This window comes from Mobula birostris, chromosome 1 (assembly GCF_030028105.1).
Source record: "Mobula birostris isolate sMobBir1 chromosome 1, sMobBir1.hap1, whole genome shotgun sequence".
Lineage (NCBI taxonomy): Eukaryota > Metazoa > Chordata > Chondrichthyes > Myliobatiformes > Myliobatidae > Mobula > Mobula birostris.
In genome coordinates, this window is record NC_092370.1 from 188599406 (window position 1) to 188622635 (window position 23230).

General features: G+C 40.4%; 1 protein-coding gene across 1 annotated transcript in view; it reads right to left on the minus strand.

Annotated features, from left to right (window-relative positions):
* ttc6 (tetratricopeptide repeat domain 6) overlaps positions 1-23230 on the minus strand; it is a 323626-nt gene that overhangs the window by 208676 nt on the left and 91720 nt on the right. The window contains exons 7-9 of the mRNA XM_072279505.1: positions 19959-20118; positions 13258-13371; positions 695-787 (exon numbers count right to left, since the gene is read on the minus strand). Of these exons, the coding sequence (XP_072135606.1) occupies positions 695-787; positions 13258-13371; positions 19959-20118 (367 nt within the window). The remainder of the gene's footprint in view (positions 1-694; positions 788-13257; positions 13372-19958; positions 20119-23230) is intronic.

The following is a 23230-nucleotide window of genomic DNA, read 5'->3' on the forward strand; positions in this document are numbered from 1 at the left end:
GTATATATAAGGTGAAAGTTGATCGTTTCCTGATTGGTCAAGGCGTCAAAGGACATGGTGAGAAGACAGGTGTATGGGGTTGAGTGGGATTTGGGATTAACCATGAAGGAATAGCGGAGCAGACTTGATAAACTGAATGGCCTAATTCTTCTTGTATGTCTTATGGTCTTAAGGTCTAAGCATAAATGACCACCTTTTGTCTTTGATTGTTTCTACCCTTTCCCTAGCTATGGATAAGTTTTTAAAGATCCATAAAACACACTGGGATTTTCTTTGATCTAATTTGTCAAGGGCATGTTATGGCACTTTTTGGCCTTCCAGATACTCTGTTTAATTCCTTCCTTCCTTGTCGTCAGAGCCTTTTCTACCCCTTCACTGGAACATATCTGACCTGAATTCTGACCAGCTGACCTTTAACAACTCTCTTTCTTGTGTTGTGACATTAATTACATCCGACAAAGGCATAGTCACTGTTGAAGGATCAGGACCGATTGTGAACAGGCTTCAAGGCAGGGCCTGAAATCATGGAATAGTCCCAGTCACCCAGCAGAGTCAATCTCCATTCCATTTTTCCAACTTTTGCACTTGGCAGCAGGTTGTTTCTGGATGCAAGCATCCAAAAAGAATTGACTTTTAGCTCACAAAACAAAAATCTGATTGGTCATATCAGAATCATAAAAGGAGCTATTCATACCAGAGCAGCTTTATCTTCCAAATATTCCTGTTCTTCTTCAATGTCATAATCATCATCCTGATTCATATGGAAGTCGCAAGGATTCTCTTGATCCTGTAGATTTGGTATAAAGATTACTCAATAAGCTTATATCCTCACAGCCAGAGTCCATATGTTAAATTCAGAACATAAATCAATTTTATAAAATATTAGGTCTGAATGTTGCTAGTGATGCTATCATAACATTGTTGACTTATCCACTAATGAGGCAACAGCTCATGCAATCTAAAGTATCTGTCTGATTCAAAATGTTTCACTAAAATTACATCTCATCGAGGATCAAAACCTATTCTTGTCCAAACACTTTTTCACAAGTTTAAGCTGTGAATAATGAAAGCAAGTTTAACGTTCAAAATGACGTGCTAGGTGGTGGTATGGATGTTCCTGCTGCAACTCCCAATGTATGCAGCATGAAGACAGGCAAGATTACAGGACTTCATGTGATGTAAACAGTGCACAAATAAAAATACCCTGTTAGATATGGCTGTTGAGAGTGTTCAATGTTTGTGCAAAGTCAGATTGTTAGTTAAAGATCTGCAGAAAAAGCATTGTTGCATTTTTGGAACGAGATAAGAGCTCATTGTCCGTCCACCTCTTTCCTTCGCTCCATCAAAGGTCCAAATAGTCCTTATAGGTAAAACAGCAATTCACTAGCATTTCTTCCAACCTAGTATACTGTTTTTGGAGAGGAGCGGGCTCCTCTGCACTGGAGTAAACAAACACAGATTGGGCAATTGCTTTATGGATCACCACATTTAGTCCACAGGAATGACCCCGAGCTTTCGTTGCTGCCAATTTAATTCACTATCCTGCTCCCACTCTGTACTTTCTCTCTGTGCACCCCTACCACCCCATCCCACACCCCACAGACACACATATACTGTTAGAATCAGGCCCAATGCAAGCTTAAAGAACAACAGCTTATCTACCATCTGGACACATTACAGCCTTCTGGATTAAATATTGAATTCCCTAACTGCAAGTTGTTCTCTTTTTCTTTGTCTGTTTCAAAACTGGCTACCACTTTGCTCAGTTTTTCTTAGTCTATTCAATTTGTATGGTCTGTTGGCCATGTAAAACCATAAAGCGTAAGACATAGGAGCAGAATTGGGCCATCTGGCCCATCGAGTCTGCTCTGCCATTCAATCATGGCCGAATTTTTATTTCTATCTCCGCCTCAACCCCAGCTCCCAGCCTTCTTCCTGTAACCTTTGATGTCATGTCCAACCAAGAACCTATCAATCTCTGCCTTAAATACACCCAACAACCTGGCCTCCGCAGATGCATGTCACAACAAATTCCACAAATTCACCGCCGTTTGGCTAAAGAAATTCCTCCACATCTCTGTTTTGAAAGGGCACCCCTCTATCCTGAGGCAATGACCTCTTGTCCTAGACTCTCCCACCAAAGAAAACATCCTTTCCACATCTACTCTGTCCAGGCCTTTCAACATTTGAAAGGTTTCAATGAGATCCCTCTTCATCCTTCTGAATTCCAGCTGGCACAGACCCAGAGTCATCAAACGTTCTTCGTATGATAATCCTTTCATTCCTGGAATCATCCTTGTGAACCACCTCTGGACCCTCCCCAACGCCAGCACATCTTTTCCAAGATAAGGGGCCCAAAACTGTTCACAATACTCAAGGTGAGGCATCACATCCTTACTCTTGTATTCTAGACCTCTTGAAATGAATGTTAACATGGCATTTGCCTTCCTCTCCACTGACAAAACCTGCAAGTTAACCTTCTGCACAAGGACCCCCAAGTCCCTCTGCATCTCAGATTCCTGGATTTTCTCCCTGCTTAGAAAATAGTCCGCACTTTTATTTCTACTACCAAAGGGCATGACCATGCACTTTCCAACATTGTATTTCATTTGCCACTTTTTTGCCCATTCTCCTAATCTGTCCAAGACCTTCGGCATCCCACCTGTTTCCTCAACACTACCTGCCCTTCCACCAGTCTTCGTATCATCTACAAACTTGGCAACAAAGCCATCTTATTCCATCATCTAAATCACTGATATACAGCATAAAAAGAAGTGGTCCCAGCACCGACCCCGGAGGAACATCACTAGTCACTGGTAGCCAACCAGACAAGGATCCTTTTATTCCCACTCACTGCCTCCAACCAATCAGCCATTGCTCTAACCATGTTAGTAACTTTCCTGTAATACCACGGGCTCTTAACTTGGTAAGCAGCCTAATGTGTGGCACCTTGTCAAAGACCTTCTGAAAGTCCAAATATACAACATCCACTACATCCCCTTTATCTATCCTGCTTGTAATCTCCTCAAAATACTCCAAAAGGTTTGTCAGGCAGGATTTTCCCTGAAAATCCATGCTGACTTTGTACTATCTTGTCCTGTGTCACCAAGTATTCCATTGCCTCATCTTTAACAATCGACTCCAACATCTTCCTAACCACTGAGGTCAGGCTAACTGGTCTATAATTTTCCCTCTGCTGTCTTCCTCCTGCTGGAGTAACATCTGCAATTTTCCAGTCCTCTGGCACCATGCCAGAGTCCAATGATTTTTGAAAGATCATTTCTAATGCCACCACAATCTACAACACTACCTCTTAGGGAACCCTAGGGTGCAGTTCCTCTGGTCTGGATGACATGTACCTTTAGGTCTTTCAGCTTTTTGAGCACCTTCTCCCTTGTAACAGTAAGTAGGTAAACAGTAAAGTAACTGTACCAACTTCTCTTCCTTCGCACACTACAACATCAGGCATACTGCTAGTGTCCTCCACAGTGAAGAATGATGCAAAATATTTATCTAGTTCATCAATCATCTCCTTGTCCCCCATTATTATTTCTACTGCTTCATTTTCTAGCAGTCCTATATCCACCCTCATTTCTTTTTTTTATTTTTAACATACTTGAAAAAGCTTTTACTATCCACTTTGATATTATTTGCTGCTTGCTTTCATATTTTATCTTCTTCCATCTATAATTTTTTTAGTTGCTCTCTGTAGGTTTTTTAAAACTTCCCAATCCTCTATCCTCTATCTATTTTTGCTTTGATGTTTTTACAATAGCTTTGACTTCCCTATTCAGCCACGGTTGTACTATTTTACCATTTGAGTATTTCTTCATTTTTGAAATAGAAATGTCCTGCACCTTCCTCAATTTTCCTAGACATGCACGCCATTGCTGCTCTGCTGACATCCTGGCCAGCAGCTTCTTCCAATTTACTTTGGCTAACTCCTCTCTCATACCACTGTAATTTCCCTTACTCCACTGAAATACTGCTACATCAGACTTTACTTTCTCCCTACCAAATTTCAAGTTGAACACAATCATATTGTAATCACTGGTTCCTAAGGGTTCTTTTACTTTAAGCTCCCTAATCGCCTCCGGTTCATTACATCAGGGGTCCCCAACCTTTTTTGCATTGTGGACCGGTTCAATATTGACAATATTCTTGCAGACCAGCTGACCTGGGGGGGGGGGGGTAGGGTTGCCAACAGACAAGAGTAGCAGTCAAATACGTTGGGTTTACCCCAAGAAAGACTACAATGACCATGAAGCCTTGCGCAGGCACCAGTGCGCATGCATGTACATGCCGATTTTTTTTCCTGCAAATCGTTTTTAGCAATTCTGTTCCGGGGCGGGGTGTTAATCATGACCGGAATATAGGTGATAAGTGGCTAATACACTCAATTTCGTTTCTAAAAAAGATTATCTAACGAATTTAATATTAAACACACAGCGCATGTTTTCCTCACATGAATGTAGTGGTAAGTCAATTATCAGGGGAGGACAGGGGAGCTTGAAGTAAGTGTTGAACGAACTTCCCGTAAAAGTGGTAGAGGCAGATTCGATATTATCATTTAAAGAAAAATTGGATAGGTATATGGACAGGAAAGGAATGGAGGGTTATGGGCTGAGTGTAGGTCGGTGGGATTGGGTGAGAGTAGTATTCAGCATGGACTAGAAGGGCAGAGATGGCCTGTTTCCATGCTGTAATTGTTATATGGTTATCTAATTCAATAGCATCATAACATTTTAAGTAACGTTTGGATATTAAACACACAGCACATATTTTCCCCGTATGAACATATAAAATCATTGCAACACACCAAGATCGCTGAATCAGTGGGAGTCTGGGGCTGAATGCTTGTTTTCCTGCAACAACATGGTCCTATCGAGGGGTGATGGGAGACAGCGATACTCGAAGGGGGCTCCTTATGTCCAGTCTATTCCACAATTTAGTTTTCGTTGCATTCATTGCAGAGATATGTTGGAAATGGAAGCAACGTTTTCAGTGCTTTCGTGGCTATCTCAGGATATTTAGCCTTGACTTTGATCCAGAATGCCGGCAGAGATGTTATGTCAAACATATTTTTCAGCCCGTCATCATTTGCAAGCTCGAGGAATTGCACTCCTTCCTGCGCTGACACGGATGACGCGCTGTTAATGACCTCGCGTGTGTTCAAGCTCAACAGTGGGAGTGACAGGGAATGAGGAAAGGTGCAGCTGACTCATATCGCCAAATCATATCGTTTCCTCGCGGCCCAGTAGCACATGCTTTGCGGCCCGGTACCGGTCTGCAGCCCGGTGGTTGGGGACCACTGCATTACATTACACCCAATTCAGTTTAGCTGATCCCCGAGTAGGCTCAACAACAAACTGCTCTAAAAACCTATCTCTTAGGTATTCAACAAACTCACTCCCTTGAGATCCATAACTAACCTGATTTTCACAATCAACCTACATGTTAAAATCTCCCATGACTACCGTAACATTGCCCTTTTGACTCGCCTTTACCATTTCCTGTTGCAACCTGTGATCCACCTTCCCGCCACTGTTGGGAGGCCTGTATAAAACTGCCATTAACCTTCTTTTACCCTTGCAGTTTCTTAAGTCAACCCACCAAGATTCAACACCTTTCAGTGCTATGTCACATCTTTCTACTGATTTGATGCCATTCTTTACCATTCTTTACCACCCCCTCTGCCTACCTTCCTATCCCTCCGATATAACGTATAACCTTAGACAATCAGTTCCCAACTACAACCATCCCTCGGCCACGACTCAGTGATGGCCACAACATCATACCTGGCAATCTGTAATACTGCAAGAAAATCATCCACCTTATTTCTTATACTACATGCATTTAGATACAACACCTTGAGTAGCGTATTTGCTGTCCTTTCTGACCCAGCATCCCTAATAATTTGATACTCAACCTGTTGGCTACAATTAAGTCTGCCCTTCCTGACAATCTGACTGCGCGTTATCTTTACTTTTTTTTACCATCCGTCCTTTCCTGAGTCCCTTCACTCCGGTTCCCACCCCCCTGCCAAGTTAGTTTAAACCCTCCCCAACAGCTTTAACAAACCTTTCCACGAGAATGTTGGTCCCCCTCGGGTTCAGGTGCAACCCATCTCTTTTGAACAGATCATACCTCCCCCAGAAGAGGTACTCTTTATATAACTCATCATACACACAAAGAAGCATAATGTCCTAAATGCCTCCACTAATACATGTGGTCCATCTCATCAGACTTATTTCCTTTGATCTGCAAATCACTTTGTCATCTCCCATCCTATCAAAAACTATCTTTTTTTCTCTTACCCAGTTCTGGTGAATGGTTTTGGACCTGAAATGTTGATGGTTTCCCTTACCACAGATATGCTGAGTGTTTCAAGTTTATTGAGACCCAAGTCACCCAGTCAAGAGCCCAAAAGCCAATAGAGCCTAAGACCTTTGAATACATGAGGTAGACAATGAAAGATCTTTCAGACTGTTTACTGCTCAATGATGTGGGTTTCCTTCTCCCAGTTTATAGCAATGCCTTAAGATAATATCTAGCAGATAATCTGAGGTAAGATGATTTTATTATACTGTATCTCATTTAAGTTAAGACTTAGAGTCACTCCACGTGATATGGGATATCATTGTTCTGGCAGTTGAAAGATTATCAAATATTAACATGTTTCCTCTCCATTGACATTGGCAAACCAATTGAGAACTTCCAAAATTATTTGTTTTGTTACAGAGGGGGTATTGCCTAAAATATTTTGCCTTGGAAAACCTCTTTCATACAAACATTTTCAGTACCAGATAACTGTATACATTAAGGATGAGGCATTGCTATCTCAAATTGCTAAACAGGATTATGATAAACCAGTACATCCAGAGATCTGGCTCAAACAAGGATAGATATTTCTGTGGAGTTTACAGTCGAGGAACAAAGCAAAGTAAACCATTAACTATTTACTGTATATGTATTAACTATTTACTTATTCCATATTAATTTATTCTGTCAAATAAATATTCAGATAAGTATAAAATTATACAATTAATCTACTCATTACACTTAGATTTGCTCAGGTTGAGCAAACCTTTCACCATTCGATTGATTTCAATTAGGTCATCCCTCATTCTTCTGAATTCTAGTGAATACAAGCCCAGAGCAATCAAACATTTCTGATATGACAAGCTGTTCAATACTGGAATCATTTTCGTGACCCTCCATTGAACCCTCTCTAGTTTCAGCCCATCTTTTCTAAGATATGGGGCCCAAATCTGCTCACACCTCAAGTGAGGCCTCACTAGTCCTTTATAAAGTCTTAACATTACATCCTTGTTTTTATGTTCTAGTCCTCTTGAAATGAATGCTAACAACACATTGACCTTTTTCACCACTGACTCAACCTGTAAGTTAACCTTTAGATAATCCTGCACAAGGACTCCCAAGTCCCTCTGTGCCTCAGCTTTTTGTATTTTCTCACCATTTGAAAATATTTAACACCTTCATTTCTTCTACCAAACTGAATGACCATACACTTCTCAACACTGTATTCCATCTGAAAATTCTTTGCTCCTTCTCCTAATCTGTCTAAGTTCTTCCATAGCCTCTCTACTGCATCAGACTACCCTTCCACCTGTATTCATATTGTCTGCAATCTTTGCAACAAGGCCATCAATTCCATCATCCAAATCATTGACATATAACAGAAAAAGAATTGGTCCCACACAAACTTCTGTGGAACACCACTAGGCACCAGCAGCCAACCAGAAGAGGCTCCCTTTATTCTCACTCTTTGTCTCCCGCCAATCAGCCATTACTTTATACATGCTAGAATCTTTCCTGTAATACCATGGGTTCATAGTTTGTTAAGCAGCCTCGTGTGTTGCACATTGTCAAAGGCCTTCTGAAAATCCAAGAACATAAAATCAACTGATTCTCCTTTGTTTATCCTGCTTGTTATTTCTTCAAAGAATTCCAACAGATTTGTCAAGCAAGATTTTCCCTTGTGGAAACCATGCTGACTATGGCCTATTTTATCATGTGCCTCCAAGTACCCTGAGACCTCATCCTTACTAATTGACTCCAACATCTTCCCAACCCACTAAGGTCAGACTAACTGGACTATAGTTTCCTTTCTTTTGCCTCTTACCCTTCATGAAGAGTGGAGTGACATTTGCAATTTTCCAGTCTTCCAGAACCATTTCAGAAGCTAGGGATTCTTGAAAGATCATTACTAATGCCTCCATAATCTCTTTGGCCTCCTCTTTCAGAACTCTGGGGAGTACACCATCTGGTCCAGGTGACTTATCTATCCTCAGATCTTTCAGAGTCCCAAGAACCTTCTCTCTAGTAATGGTAACTTTGTAAACTCCATTACTGCTAACGCCCGAAACTTCCACCATATTACTAGTGTTTTCCATGGGGAAGATTGATGTAAAATACTTAGTTAGTTCATGCATCATTTCCTTGTCCCCCATTACTACCTCTCCAGCATTGCTTTCCACTGGTCTAATATACACTCTCACCTTTCTTTTACACTTTATGTATCTGAAAAAACTTTTGGTATCCTCTCTAATACTACTGGCTAGCTTACTTTCGTATTCTATCTTTACCTGCTCAATGACATTTTTATTGATCTTCTCAATTCCCTAACTTCCTACTAATTTTTGCTCTATTATATGCCCTCTCTTTAGCTTTTATGTTGGCTTTGACATCTCTTGTTAGCCATGGTTATGTCAACTTGCCATTAGAATACTTATTCCTCTTTGGGATGTATATATCCTGTGCCTTCCAGATTGCTTCTAGACATTTCAGCCATTACTACTCTGCCATCATCCCTGCCAGTGCTCCTTTCCAATCAATTCTGGTCAACTCCTCTCTCATGCCTCTGTAATTCCCTTTACTCCACCGTAATACTGATACATCTGACTTTAGCTTCTCCTTCACAAATTTCTGGGTGAATTTGATCATATTATGATCCCTTGCCCCTCAGGGTTCTTTTATCTTAAGTTCTCTAATCAATTCTGGTTCATTGTATAGCACCCAATCCAGTATACCTGATTTTCTAGTGGGCTCAACCACAAGCTGCTCTCATAGGCACTCTAGAGATTCCCTCTCCTGGAATCCAGCACCAACCTGATTTTCCCAATCTACCTGCATATTGAAATCCTCCCATGACTATTGTAACATTGCCCTATTGGCATGCACTTTCTATCTCCTGGTTGTAATTTGTAGACCACATCCTTACTACTGTTTGGTAGTCTGTATACAACTCCCATCAGGGATTTTTTTACCTTTGCAGTTCCCTAGTTCTATCTGCAATGATTCAACAGCTTCCGAGCCTATGTAGCCTCTTTCTAATGATTTAATTTCATTTTTTAACCAACAGAACAACGCTGCTCCCCTCTGCCTTCCTGCCTGTCCTTTCGATACAATGTGTATCCTTGAACATTAAGCTCCCAGCTATAATCTTTTTCACCTATGATACAGCGATGCCTACAACATCATACCTGCCAATCTACAATTGCGCTGTAAGTTCATCTACCTTATTCAGTATACTGTGTGCATACAAATGCAAAATCTTCTCTCCTGTATCTACCTTCAATAATGTTTAGTAACATGTTACCATTCTCTTGAAAAACAAATCACTCTCTTCAACATAACCAAATCTACGCACATGATAGGGCACACCAGCAGCCTACTGTTTTAATCTACCAAAGTTGCACAAAATTTAATCTGCCACTGTTCCACAAAAACTTGCTTACCCTAGTTGCTCTGGAGTGAATAACATGCTATATATCAAACATCTATACTATCTGCAAAGTTTGTGTCATCTTCAAAGTTTCTATGTGCTTGTGATCGCAAGGAGATGTTGGATTGTGCATTGTGGGAGCAAGATTCCAAAAAGCAAGATGGGATATTCTGAGCACCTGAGATCACAGGATAATTAGCCACTTGGTAAGAGCCAAAAAAATAAGTCAGGTTTAAGTGGAACACACTGTAGAAGTGGCTATTGTTGGAGTGAGCCAGTGTTAAAGTGAAAGGTTTGAGGTTTTGGCTTAAGAGACTTTGGTGAAGAGAGGCGAAGGTATAGGGAAACTTCTGGTAAGTCTCTTTCTTTCTCTATTAGTGCCTAGCTAGAATGGTGAAAATGAGTCTAGGATGAGTGATGTGTTATTCAGGTCAGGTGTGGGAGTCCTGAGTCTCCCTGATAGTTACAAACCCATGAGGTACATTCATCAGCAGCTTCTTATAGAATCTACTAAGGAAATAGAGCTGCAGCAGGATGACCAAAGGCTCATTCAGCAGAATGAACAGATAAGGTCTACAAGGTGGTAGTCAGCCTTAAGTTGCAGGAGGCAGGTAGCTGAGTGACTGTCAGGAGAGGGAAAAGATGTAGGCAGATAGTGCAGAGTACTGCTGTGACCAGTTCCAGGATTTAGATCTTTCAAAAGAGAGGGGGAGGAAGGTAAAAGAGGTGAGGAAGTGGCATTGATAATCAGGAATAGTATCACAGCTGCAGAAAGGGAGAATGTCATGGAGAGATTGTCTACTGAGTCAGTGTGGGTGGAGGTCAGAAACAGGAAGGGAGCAATCACTCTATTGGGCGTATTCCCACTAGCAACAGAAACACTGAGGAACAAACTGGGAGGCAAATTTTAGAAAGGAAGGATTCCAGACAGAATATGCAGACAGACTGACTAGAGGAGGAGCAATACTGGCTCTGGCGCCAGGTGATGAACCAGGTCCGGTGTCAGTCAGTGGGTAAGCACTTCGGTGACAGTGACCAGAGCTCTCTACTATAGCCTTGGAGAGGGAAAGCAGCAGACATTATTGGAAAGTATTTATTTGGTGGAGGGAGAATTATGATGCTATTAGGCAGGAATGGAATATAAGTTGGTAATGGATGTACTCAAGGAAATACACAGAGATGAGCAAGTTGTTTAAGGAGCACTTGCATGGGGTTCTGAATAGCTTGGCCCCAATGAGACAGGGAAAGGATTGTATGGTGAAGGAACCACGTTCTCAAGAAATGTGAAACACCTAATCAAGAGGAAGCAAGAAGCTTACTTAAGGCTTAGGAAGCAAAGGATCAGTCACAGTTCTAGAGAATTACAAGGTAGCTAGGAAGGAGCTGAAGAATGGACTTAGGACAACTAGAAGGGGGCATGAGAAGGCCTTGGCAAGTAGGATTAAGAAAAACCCCAAGGCATTCTACACATATGTGGAAAAAAAGTAGGATGGCTAGATTGACGGAGAAAACATGTGCCTAGAGTCGAGGCGCTAGGGGGAGCTAGGGAGCTTGCTTCAGTATTCACCAGTGAAAGGGACCTTGACATTTGTCAACACAAAGTAAAACAGGCTGATGTGCTAGAACATGTTTACATTAAGAAAGAGAATGTGCTGGAACTTTTGAAAAATATTAGAGTAGATAAATCCCTAGGACTGAACAGGATTTAACTCAGGTTACTATAGGAAGCGAGGGAAGAGATTGCTGTCCCTTTGGCAATGATCTTTGTATCCTCACTGGCCACAGGAGTAATACCAGATGACTGGAGGATGTTAATTGTTACTCCTTTGTTCAAAAAAGGGAGTAGGAATAATCCTGGGATTTATAGACCAGTGAGCCTTACCTCAGTGGTAGGCAAATTATTGGAGAAGATTCTTAGACACAGGATTGATGAACATTTGGAGAAACATTGTCCGATCAGGGATCGTCAGCATGGTGTTGTGAGGGGCAGGTCGTACCTCATGAGCCTGATTAACTTCTTTGAAGATGTGAAAAACATATTGATGAAGGCAGGTCAGTGGATGTGGTGTATATGGATTTTAATAAGGCATTTGATATGCTTCCCCATGGTAGGCTCATTCAGAAAGAAGGTATGTGATCTACGGAAATTTGGCTCTGTGTATACAGAATTGGCTTGCCCATAAAAGACAGAGGTGACATTAGATGGAGCATATCCTGACTGGAGGTCAGTGACCGATAGTGTTCCACAGGGATCTGTTCTGAGATGCCTGCTTTTTGTGATTTTTATGATTTGGATGAGGAAGTAGAAAGGTGTGTTAGTAAGTTTGCATATGACATGAAGATTAGTGGAGTTGTAGACGGTGTGGGGGGTTATCATAGGTTGCAACAGGACTTTGACAGGATATAGAGCGGGGCTGAGAAGTGGCAGATGGAATTCAACCCAGAAAAGTGTAACGTGATTCACTTTGGAAGACTGAATTTGAGGCCAGAATACAGGGTTAATGCCAGTATTCTTAACAATGTGGAGGAATAGAGGGACATTGGGGTTCACATCCGTAGATCCTTCAAAGTTGCAGCGCAAGTTGATAGAATTGTTAAAAAGGTGTGTGGTGTGTTGGCCTTCGGTAGTCAGAGGATGTATTAAAATTAGTAGCAAATACAACTCCTGGGAGAAAATATTGTAATTTCTCTGCAACCTGGAATATGAAATTTGATGAACACATCCATGTAACCAGGACACTCTGAAATCCTCTGACTAGTATATTTTGTATCCAATACACCTTACATTAATCTTGGGTTTTAGTTTTGCCGTGTGATTTTGGCTCTTTTTTTCTGTTCATTAATGCAGCCTGTCTGCTGGGCATATCCTACAGCCCTGTTGCTAACAGCACATAACACAGATAAAGAAGCATAATCTGCATCGAACTGCCATGAACCCTATTTGGTCTCATCTTATTAAAGATATTCTTTTTTCTCCACCAGACCCTCTATGCAAGTGACCGGTTCTAATGAAGAGGTCTCAGACCTGAAATGTTAACCGTCTTCTTCCATAGATTCTGCCTGACGTGTTGGATGTTCCCAGTATGTTCTGTCCTTACTTCAAATTTCCAGCATCTGCAATTTTGTTTTTACTTCCATTTTGAGTTGTTTTTTTTTGCATAGCTTTTCAAAAATAGACATGTGGCCCAAGTGACACCTTTCTTTGCTATATCATACAATAATTCAATGAAATCAGTTAATAAACTGAACCCAGGCATCTAGTTACCATTTCCAGGACACACATTTGAGAAATGTAAAACTACGGAAGAAAGAGACACTATTGAACTTCCTGAATCTATATTAGTTTTCAGTAGTCAAAGATTAGGTTAAACCAGACATCATTAATTCCATTTATCTTTGTTTAATTCATCTATCTGTTAGTAATAATACAAGCTTTACATCCAAATCTCTAATAAAAAAATAACAAAATGGAAAAAAAAGCACAATATCTGATTTTTTTTTCTTATTACCAATTCCATTTGCAACTTTGGGTATAGGATTTCCTGTATATATGAAATAGGAACTGCAAACTTGGGAAATGCTGGTGTCCAAAACAGCTTTGTTGCATCTTTGTGGATTTTCATCTATTCAAAACAAATACAAAGAGTCAAATATCTATGCAAAAAACTATTGTAAAAGCAAAGAATGGCAGTAATATATCAAAATGTTGAAAACTCTATCTTTACTTAATTACAATATCACATAATTTCAGAGTAAAATTAATTGTTCAAAACACAATGCACTATATTTTGAAGTGAGTAATAACTTATCTGAACTCAGTGCTTACCTCCTAAACTTAACTTGTGTGGTATGAACACTATCGATTGCAATTTCCAAACTGCAAACCTAAGCATTGATGACAAATCAGGCTTCCATCTATGAATGCCATGATGTGAAACAATGCAGAGGAGGAAGGAGATTATGGAAGAGGTAAACGAGGGCCAGATCAAGACCCACACATGAAACTTTAGAAAAACTAACACTCAGTTTTGCTATCCACAATAGTTTAGCAAGTTGTTTAAAGCAGGGCAACATTGAATTTAATTGGTAGACAGAAGCTTTCCAAAACTATTTAAAATGATTCAAGTTAATATTTTAAAATGTACTAATCTTTTTTTGCAAAAATTAAAACAAAGCTCAAACATTCAAAGCAAAGCAATTAATAAAACTAGACAATAACACAAAAATTTTTGAAGAACTCCAGGTTTCTAAGGTGGATTGGTGCAACCCTGCAACCCCAAAATGAATAGAAACATAGCAACATAGAAAACATACCGCACAATACAGGCCCTTTGGCCCACAAAGCTGTGCCAAACATGTCCCTACCTTAGAACTACCTAGGCTTTACCCATAGCCCTCTATTCTTCCAAGCTCCATGTAGCCATCCAGGAATCTGTTAAAAGACCCTATCATTTCCACCTCCACTGGCAGCCCATTCCACGCACTCACCACTCTCTGCGTAAAAAACTTACCCCTGACATCTCCTCTGTACCTACTTCCAAGCACCTTAAAACTATGCCCTCTCATGCTAACCATTTCAACCCTGGGGAAAAGCCTCTGTCTATCCACATGATCAATGCCTCTCATTATCTTGTACACCTCTATAAAGTCACCTCTCATCCTCCATCACTCCAAGGAGAAAAGGCCGAGTTCACTCAACCTATTCTCATAAGGCATGCTCCCCAATCCAGGCAATATTCTCCTCTGTTCCCTTCCTATGGTTTCCATGTCCTTCCTATAGCGAGGCGACCAGAATTGAGCACAGTACTCCAAGTGGGGTCTGACCAGGGTCCTACGTAGCTGCAACATTACCTCTCGGATGACATATGTTGTCCAACAATGGGGTACAACCGTAAAAATAGCAAAGAGCTGTGAGCATATTTCAAAATCAGATGGTCTTATACATTAATGGAAACCCCTAACTTCTCTACACTTTACTTGCAGTAATGCTTGCATTTCCCTTTAAAATCAAACCCAATGAAGTATCCAAAATATGCTCCTCAAATGTAAAATAGGGTTTCTTCCACATTCCTCCATTTAATTTAAACACCATCTCATTTTATATGTATTTGTTTTGCCTTTAGATCCCTTTCCACTGTGCTTCAGTCCAAAATTCTCATGGCCCTGAAGAATATGGATTATTAACAATCTTATTAATAAATACATTTCTGTTCCATAAATTTCCTCCTTTTAAAATATTTTCTTGAATATTTAAGGTGTCTCCACTAACCTAACAACGCCTAATATTTAAGTATTAATTCTTCAACTACAACCCTATATCTCATCATTTATTTCTCCCAAAGTTATTAGTTGCCTGCATGAGATCGCTTCTTCCTCAAGAAACAAAAGGATAACTTGGAGGTAAAATGGGAGAAAGACTAACAGTTAAATGTGAAAGGAAAAAAATGTTTTAAATTGAAATTCCAGAATGTGTAAACGGAGAAATTGAAAAAAAAATATAATCAAAAGGAAAATAAAGCAGAAATGTTATTCAGTCGGCAGACAGTGGCAGAATAGAAGAGTGTTTGATGGCTCTAGGCCTGTACTCAGTGGAGTTCAGAAGGAAGAGGAGTCTCACTGAAACTTACTGAACACTAAAAGGATGGACAAAGTAGACATGGAAAGAATGTTTCCATTAGTAGAAGAGTATAGGATCTAAGGCACAAATTCAGAATAAAGGGACACCCCTTTAAAACTGAGATAGGGAGGAATTTCTTCAGCTGCGTAGGGCTGCTGAGGCCAAGTCATTGTGCGTACTAAAGTAGAAATTGATAGGTTCTCAAATGGTAAAGGAGTTAAGGATTACAAGGAGAACCCAGAAGAATGGAGTTGAAAAAAAAAATCCATGATTGAATGATAAACAAAGCAGACTCTAGGGGCCAAATATGCTAATTCAGCTCCTAAATGTTACCCTGGTCTGGAATGTGTAGTGAGTGGCCTTGCCGATATGAATTTCAACTCAGAAATTTGGAATTAGCTCATCTGCTTGTAAACCACAAAAGGAAAATTACAGAATGGAAAACTTCATGACACTGGTGTTGTTGGCAGAATCATAGCTGGCAACAAGGAGGCGTAATAGAACAGCTGATTGAGTAGTATCACAACAAAAACCCCATATTCCATGCCAGCAAGCTCAAGGAGTTGATGTAGAATTCAGGAAGAACACACATCAATGCACATTCAGAGGTCAGAGTGAATAGCTCCAATTTCCTGGGCCCAGCGCATTGATACAATCATGAAGAAGGTACAACAGTAGCTCTACCTATTAAGAACTTGACGAGATTTTATAAGTCACCGAAGACTCAAGCAAATTTGTACAGATATATCATGGAGAGCATTCTGATGGGTTGCATCACTACCTGGTATGGAGGCTCCAATGGACAAAGCTGAAAGAGTATGCAAGGGGTTGTAGAGTTTGCCAGCTCCATCACAAGTATGACCCTCCCCACCACTGAGGACGTCTTCAAAGGACAGTGCCTCAAAAAGGCGGTACCCATCATTAATGACCCTCACCATCCAGAACATGCCCTCTTTCCATTAATACAATCAGGAAGGAGGTACAGGAGCCGTAAGACACACACTCAATGTTTTATGAACAAATTCTTTCCCTGTGGCATCAGATTTCTGAATGGTCAATGAACTCATGAACATTACCTTGCTATTCCTCTATGGCACTGTTTGTTTATTTATTTATTATGGTAACTTATAGTAATTTGTTATGTCTTGTCCTGTACTGCTACTATAAACAACAAATTTCAAGACATATGTCAGTGATAATAAACTGATTATGATTCTGAGAATATATTAAGGGTTTAGATTGATGAAAATAGTTAAGGCTGGAGAAATTGTTGGGAAGAGAACTGAGCCAGGCATCAGATAATTTTTTTTTGTAGTGTTACACAGAAATTCAGAAAGATACCGAGCAGAAGAAATGGAACATAGTGAATACAAAACCAGATAATTTATAGACCTAGACTAACAATCCAAAGAAGAAATTTCAATTCTCAACACAGTATATTGGAATTTATGGTTGATTAAATAATCCAAATTTTTTTAAAGACCAACTTTGGTAATATGATTACAAACTACTAGATTGTGATAAATTTCATCATAACTACTCCTTCACTCCATTTGCCCTCTCTGTGTCTCCATTCCACAGTACTATGATTGACTCTTAATTGCCCTCTGAAGTAGGCTAGTAAGCTTTTAATAACATAATTATAGTGTAAAAACAATGTTTCAAGAAGAGACTCATCACTACATTCAAAAGTCAAAGTCTGTCCCGAGCCTTTGTGGCCCATCAGGCCAGTGCTTATGCCGGTTTCTGTGGTGTAAAGCGACTGAGAGTACAAAACTATCCCCCCCCCCCCCCCACACACCAGATAGGATGCCAGTCTATTGCGAGGTTAACCCCCAGCATTTGCCGGTACACATTTTCAGTTCGGTGGACTGGAGCAGTGTGTGCTTAAATGCCTTGCTCAAAGACACAACACACTGCCTTAGCCGAGACTCAAACCCAAGACCTTCAGATCATGAGCCCAACACTTGGCCAAGTGCCACACTAATACTAATACTACCATTAGGATGAGCAATAATATCAAAAATGCCAATGATATCACAACTTAAAAATGAAAATAGAACATTGTGTTCTGTTACTTTACTGCAGAAAGTCAGAGAGACCAACTCCTTTTCTGCGTGTCATGTATTTTATCTTAAACTAACTTTTTGGAAAGATTTGGCAGCATAAGAGTAGTTGATGAGCTGTGTCAATCTTATGCAACCAGCTATAGCTAAACGGCACTAGTCTGCATCATTTGTGACCCGCTGAAGGGTCTCCAGGACCTGCTAAAGGGTCTTGGCCCAAAACGTCGACTGTGACGGAGGGCAGCGCGAAGTCATGATGGCGCTAAACAGTGATTCCTTTGCTTGCGTAGAAACAGCTCTATTTCTATCTATGATATTTCTTTTTTTTTCCCTTTTCAAGGTTCTTTTGAAGACCCTGACCTGGAGTTACACGCTGACTTTGGTTCTTCGTGGGAATAGGACCCGCTCTCAGGGCCCCACAACCGGCTGCTTTTTGATATGCCAAGGACACAGGCTGGAAGACCAGCACGCCATCAGGGTGCCGGATTTTCATGGCTCTGGAGGCGGGCTGATTCAAGGCGGTGTCCCTGACTGAGGCATCATGGGACAACAAGGGCATCATGAGAACCAGGCTAGCTATGTATCTGGACGCCTGAGCTCTCTGAGCGCAGAACTCAGAAAAAGCAACACAACAGACTTATAACACCATAAATCACCGAGTTGTTTGTTATGTCTTCCCCCTCGCTGTGAAATGGGGACACCTCTTTTTCCCTTATTGGGGGGGGGAGGGAGAGAGAGGGAGAGGGAGAGGGAGAGGGGGAGGGGGAGGGGGAGGGGGAGGGGGAGGGGGAGGGGGAGGGGGAGGGGGAGGGGGAGGGGGAGGGGGAGGGGGAGGGGGAGGGGAGGAGGGAGAGAGGGGGAAGGAGAGGGAGAGAGGAGGAGGGGAGGAGGGAGAGAGGGAGAGGGAGAGGGAGAGAGGAGGAGGGGAGGGGGAGGGGGAGGGGAGAGGGGGGGAGAGGGGGAGGGGGAGGGGGAGGGGGAGGGGGAGGGGGAGAGGGAGAGGGGGAGGGGGAGGGGGAGGGGGAGGGGGAGGGGGAGGGGGAGGGGGAGGGGGAGGGAGAGAGAGAGAGAGAGAGAGAGAGAGACAGAGACAGAGACAGAGACAGAGACAGAGACAGAGACAGACATTGGTATGTCAAATTACCGGGTGAACAAATACTGTAATCTTTGGGGTACTGCAAGCCTGTGTCTTTATTGATGCTTTGGCTGCATGCTTGAGTGTTCGGTGAAGGGTGCTGATGCTTTTTTCTGGTGGGGGAGGGGGGTCATGGCCTTTGTGCTGCTTGTGCATGTGAGGGGGGAGCTGGAGGGGGTCTTTGGGGTTCCAATGTTTAACTGTCATTCATCCTTTGAGGAACTCCTCTGTTTTCATAGATGCTTGCAAAGGAAAAGAATTTCAGGAAGTACATTGTATACATTTCTCTGACATTAAATGTACCTTTTGAACCTATTGAACCTACTATTTTCTAGATACTGCCTGGCCTGCTGAGTTCCTCCAGCATTTTGTGTGTGTTGTTTGGATTTCCAGCATCTGCAGATTTTCTCTTGTTTGTCATACATCATAGATATCTGTTCTTTGACATCTGCAAATGACCTGCCCAACTGATGCATGTACTCAACCAAAAATGTCAACCATCCCTTTGCTTCCACAGATGGTACCTGGTCTGCTATATTCTTTCAGCAGGATGTTTTTTTTGCTCCAAAATCCAGAATTTTCAGTCCTTTCTGTCTTCAATCACACTTATCCTGTTACAAAGGTTCAACAGCACAAGGCAACCCATGATATGGTTATATCTGCAACTGTACTGGATATGAATAAACAACATTCCTGTCTTTTCAAAAGTAGGAGCAGTGCGGTTTTAAGTCTATAGTCTTGATTAGTACAGTACAGTATTACATTACAGTTATTCTGTGGGTTATAAGAATAGTCCATAGAGGTTTGCTGGAACAAAAGATTCTTGGATAAGAGGCCATGCTTTGCTGCAGTTCCTGGGTCTGTAATAACTGTGTAGTTCTTCATACACAAAGAATACCTCTAACTTTCAATAAATAACCTTAATTGAAAGCATTACAAAAGGAGAGTGAGTAGACTATACTGTATGTCCCCTTATGCCTACTTCACCATCCAATGTAATCATGGGAGATCCGATCTTGGAAGCACCACCTACCTGTTTGTTTCCCACTAACAATGACTGCAACTATGGAAGAAAATGTGTCATTTTGAATACATTCAGTCATTCAGACTCCATTTCCTGGAGTAGAGAATTATAATGATTCACAAGTGAGAGAAGATATTAATTCTTGTCTCCATATTATTTCTGTTCTTTTGCCAACCTTCTGTTTAAGTTGATACATTACACCCAATGTTATGAGCTCCTGTGTAGTAACTTTTTAAGATGGTATTTTACTGAACAATAATTTTTAAAAAACTGTACATCACTTCTGAAAACAATCAAAGCTTACCATTTATTACAATTTTATATTTTCATGAGGTTAAAGAAATAAAATTATTGCTTTAATTGCCTACCGATTTTCCCAAAAGTATCAGTCTAGGTCTCTCCACGTAATATTCTGCAATTCTTTGCCATTCATACAAATATTCTGGTGAAAGTGGTGGTAATAACTTAATACTATCCTGGAAATTTTCCTGAATCACCTCTGATACAGGAATTCCTTCATAAACATATCTAAAATTAGAAAATAACATTTTAGTTTCAACTTAAGAAAATAACATGAGCAGTTGCAGCAAAACACAGTAACCAAATAACACAAAACAAAATGCTATAGAAGCAGGTATTTTCTATGTTATCAATACATATTTAGTAAAATATTTCTGCAGTGTTTATGCAATTTCACAGGTTAATGCAGACACTATTCATACTACAGTTTCTTGAAATTGAAATCTAAATTATACTGAGCTAAACAATGAAATGTTACAGTTAAAACTTATAAGAAATGACAGATGTTTATTCTTCTTGTTTCCTCAACAGATCACATAAAAGTTTACTCAATAAAGGAACTTAATACACAGTTAACATGAAAAGTATATATCAAATGTTACCATCCTGCAACATGGCAATGCAGTAAACTTTCCAGAATATCAGCTCAGACATTTCAGTGAATTGAAAGTGACAGTACTTGCTTCTAGATTCACAAATACCCTCCCACTAAGGCTACGTCCACACTAGACCGGATAATTTTGAAAACGCCGGTTTCACGTAAAAACGATAGGCGTCCACACCAAGCGTTTTTGAAAATACCTCCGTCCACATTAAAACGGGTATTTGGGCGAATCTCCTCCTACTGGGCATGCACAGGACACATCTACAGAAAACAAGTGACATGTTTGGTGTCGAATCTCACTGTGAAAGTGCATGTTTGTGTAGTTACAGACTAGAAAAACTTAAAAGGAAATTGCCAAACGAGGGACAGCTGTTGGCTTTCGCGCAGGAGGACTTGAAACTAAAAAAAGCAAATACTGGAGCATATAGAGGGAACTGACAGTATGACCCGGCTGATAAAGCACCTTGTTAAATGTATAAAACATCTCTGCATCAGTGTTATCTTGTATTTCCATACAATGTTACATTAGGCTGTTACACATCTATTATCAGAGAAGTACTTGCATAAATAGGTAAACCACCTTCATATAAGCAAGGACAGAAAACAGGGCAAAGTGAGTATAACTTATTTATTCAGTAAGTTATGGGTCAAAGTATTTGGTGAGTATGTTTCTAACTCTTCTGGCTTCAGTCTCATTGCCGCCTGTTCTGAAATTGTTAGGTTGTGTGGGGAGTTGCATTCAAGAAAACAATGAAATGTTGCACTGCCGCCACCATCTGTTCCGGCACGTCATGACAGTGTTTTTAAAAATCTCTGGTTGCCCCGTCCACACTGCTCTGCACAATCAACATTTTCAAATTTACACACTCTGGAGAGCGTTTTAGAAAAACTTCATTTTCGGGGGAGGAAAACGCTGTTTCAGTGTGGACGGAGGGTCAAAATGAAGAGAAAAAGCTTCGGTTACGGATTTAACAGGTCTGGTGTGCAAGTAGCCTAAGTAGGCTCTGCAACATGCATCTCCTTTCCTGAAGCAAGTTGCTGCCAGGTACATTCTCTAGGGAATTCTTAACTCCCAAAGACAATAATGTGATCAAACATGCTGAACAGTCAATCAAGTTACAGAGTTCTGACAGACCGTTACTAAACAGGTGCAAATTGTTCTTAATTTGATCTTTTAAACAGAAATCTTTCCTGTTTAACAGAGACCTTTTAAAAGATTGGACCGTAGACATATACAGAAAATTAAATATCATAACCAATAGTTTAAAAGCAAAATAAAATACTTTAATTATTTTTAAGTCCAAAGAATAATATTCAGCACATATAAAATTAGCTTTACAGGAAAGGGGCAGAAACCAAACAGAGAATTAACAACTTGTTATTTGTAAATGCTAGCCTATAACATTGACAATGATGCCTTCAAATACATTTCATATAACTGAGGATAGAGTGATTGCAATAACTTGAGGTTAGATTTATCCTGCTTGTTGTGATTAGCATATACCTGTCAACTTTACATATTCTTAAGTATCTGCCCATGTTACAGTTATATCAGTGCAACTTTTTGTGGTTTTATCTGTCCAAGACCACAAGAAATTGTTGAGGACTATAAACACAGCAAATCCATCAAGAAAACCAGTCTCTCCTCCACTAACCATCAACATTTCCAGCTATCTCAGAAAAGAAGTCAATACAATAAAAGAGCCAACTTACCTTCTTCACCCCACCCCACCCCCAATGGGCAGAAAACACGAAACTCAAAACTCTTATCACTAGGCTCAAGGACAGCTTTGATCATGCTGTTATAAGACTCTTGTACAATCAAAATAGTCTTGATGTCACAATCTACCTCGTTATGATCTTGCACTTGCCCATCACTGGCACTGCATTTTTTTCCTGTAAACTACATTCTACATTCTGTTATAGTTTTTCCTTTTGTACTACCTCAATGTACTTATGTTTGGAATAACCTGCCTGGATGGCATTCAAAACAAAGATTTTCACTGTATCTTAGTTCTGCAGCACATCATTCTTCCAAAAATTAATGAATATAAATTGCATGAATTTAACTTTTCCTCATATGCATTATATAAACATTTTTTCACTTTCAAGAATCTATATTGACTGCTCAATAGTATTATTAGTTTACAAAGTTTAAAATTTCCGATTTTTTTCCTCACTTGCCTTTTCAGCAGCATATACAATCAGTGGCCTCTTTATAAGGTATTCTGTGCCCCTTATTGTTAATATGCAAATATCTAATCAGCCAATCACATGGCAGCAACTGAATGCATAAAAGCATGAAAGCATGGTCAAGATGTTCAGTTGTTGTTCAGACCAAACATCAAAGTGGGAAAGAAATGTGATCTAAGTGACTTTGACCATAATTTAAGTATCTCAGAAATTGCTGATCTCCTGGGATTTATAGGAACAACAGTCTCTAGAGTTTACAGAGAATGGTGCAAAAAAACAAAAAAAAACATCCAGTGACCAAAGGTTCTGTGCGCGGAAATGCCTTGTTAATGAGAGGGCAGAAGGGAATGGCCAGACTGGTTCAAGTTGACAAGAAGGTGACAGTAATTCAAATACCCACACTTTACAACAGTGGTGTGCAGAAAAGCATCTCTGAATGCATAACATATTGAACCATGAAGCCGATGAGCTACAGTACCAAAAGACCACAGCAGGTTACATTTCTGTATGTAATAAAGTGGCCATTGAGCTTATTCACTGTCT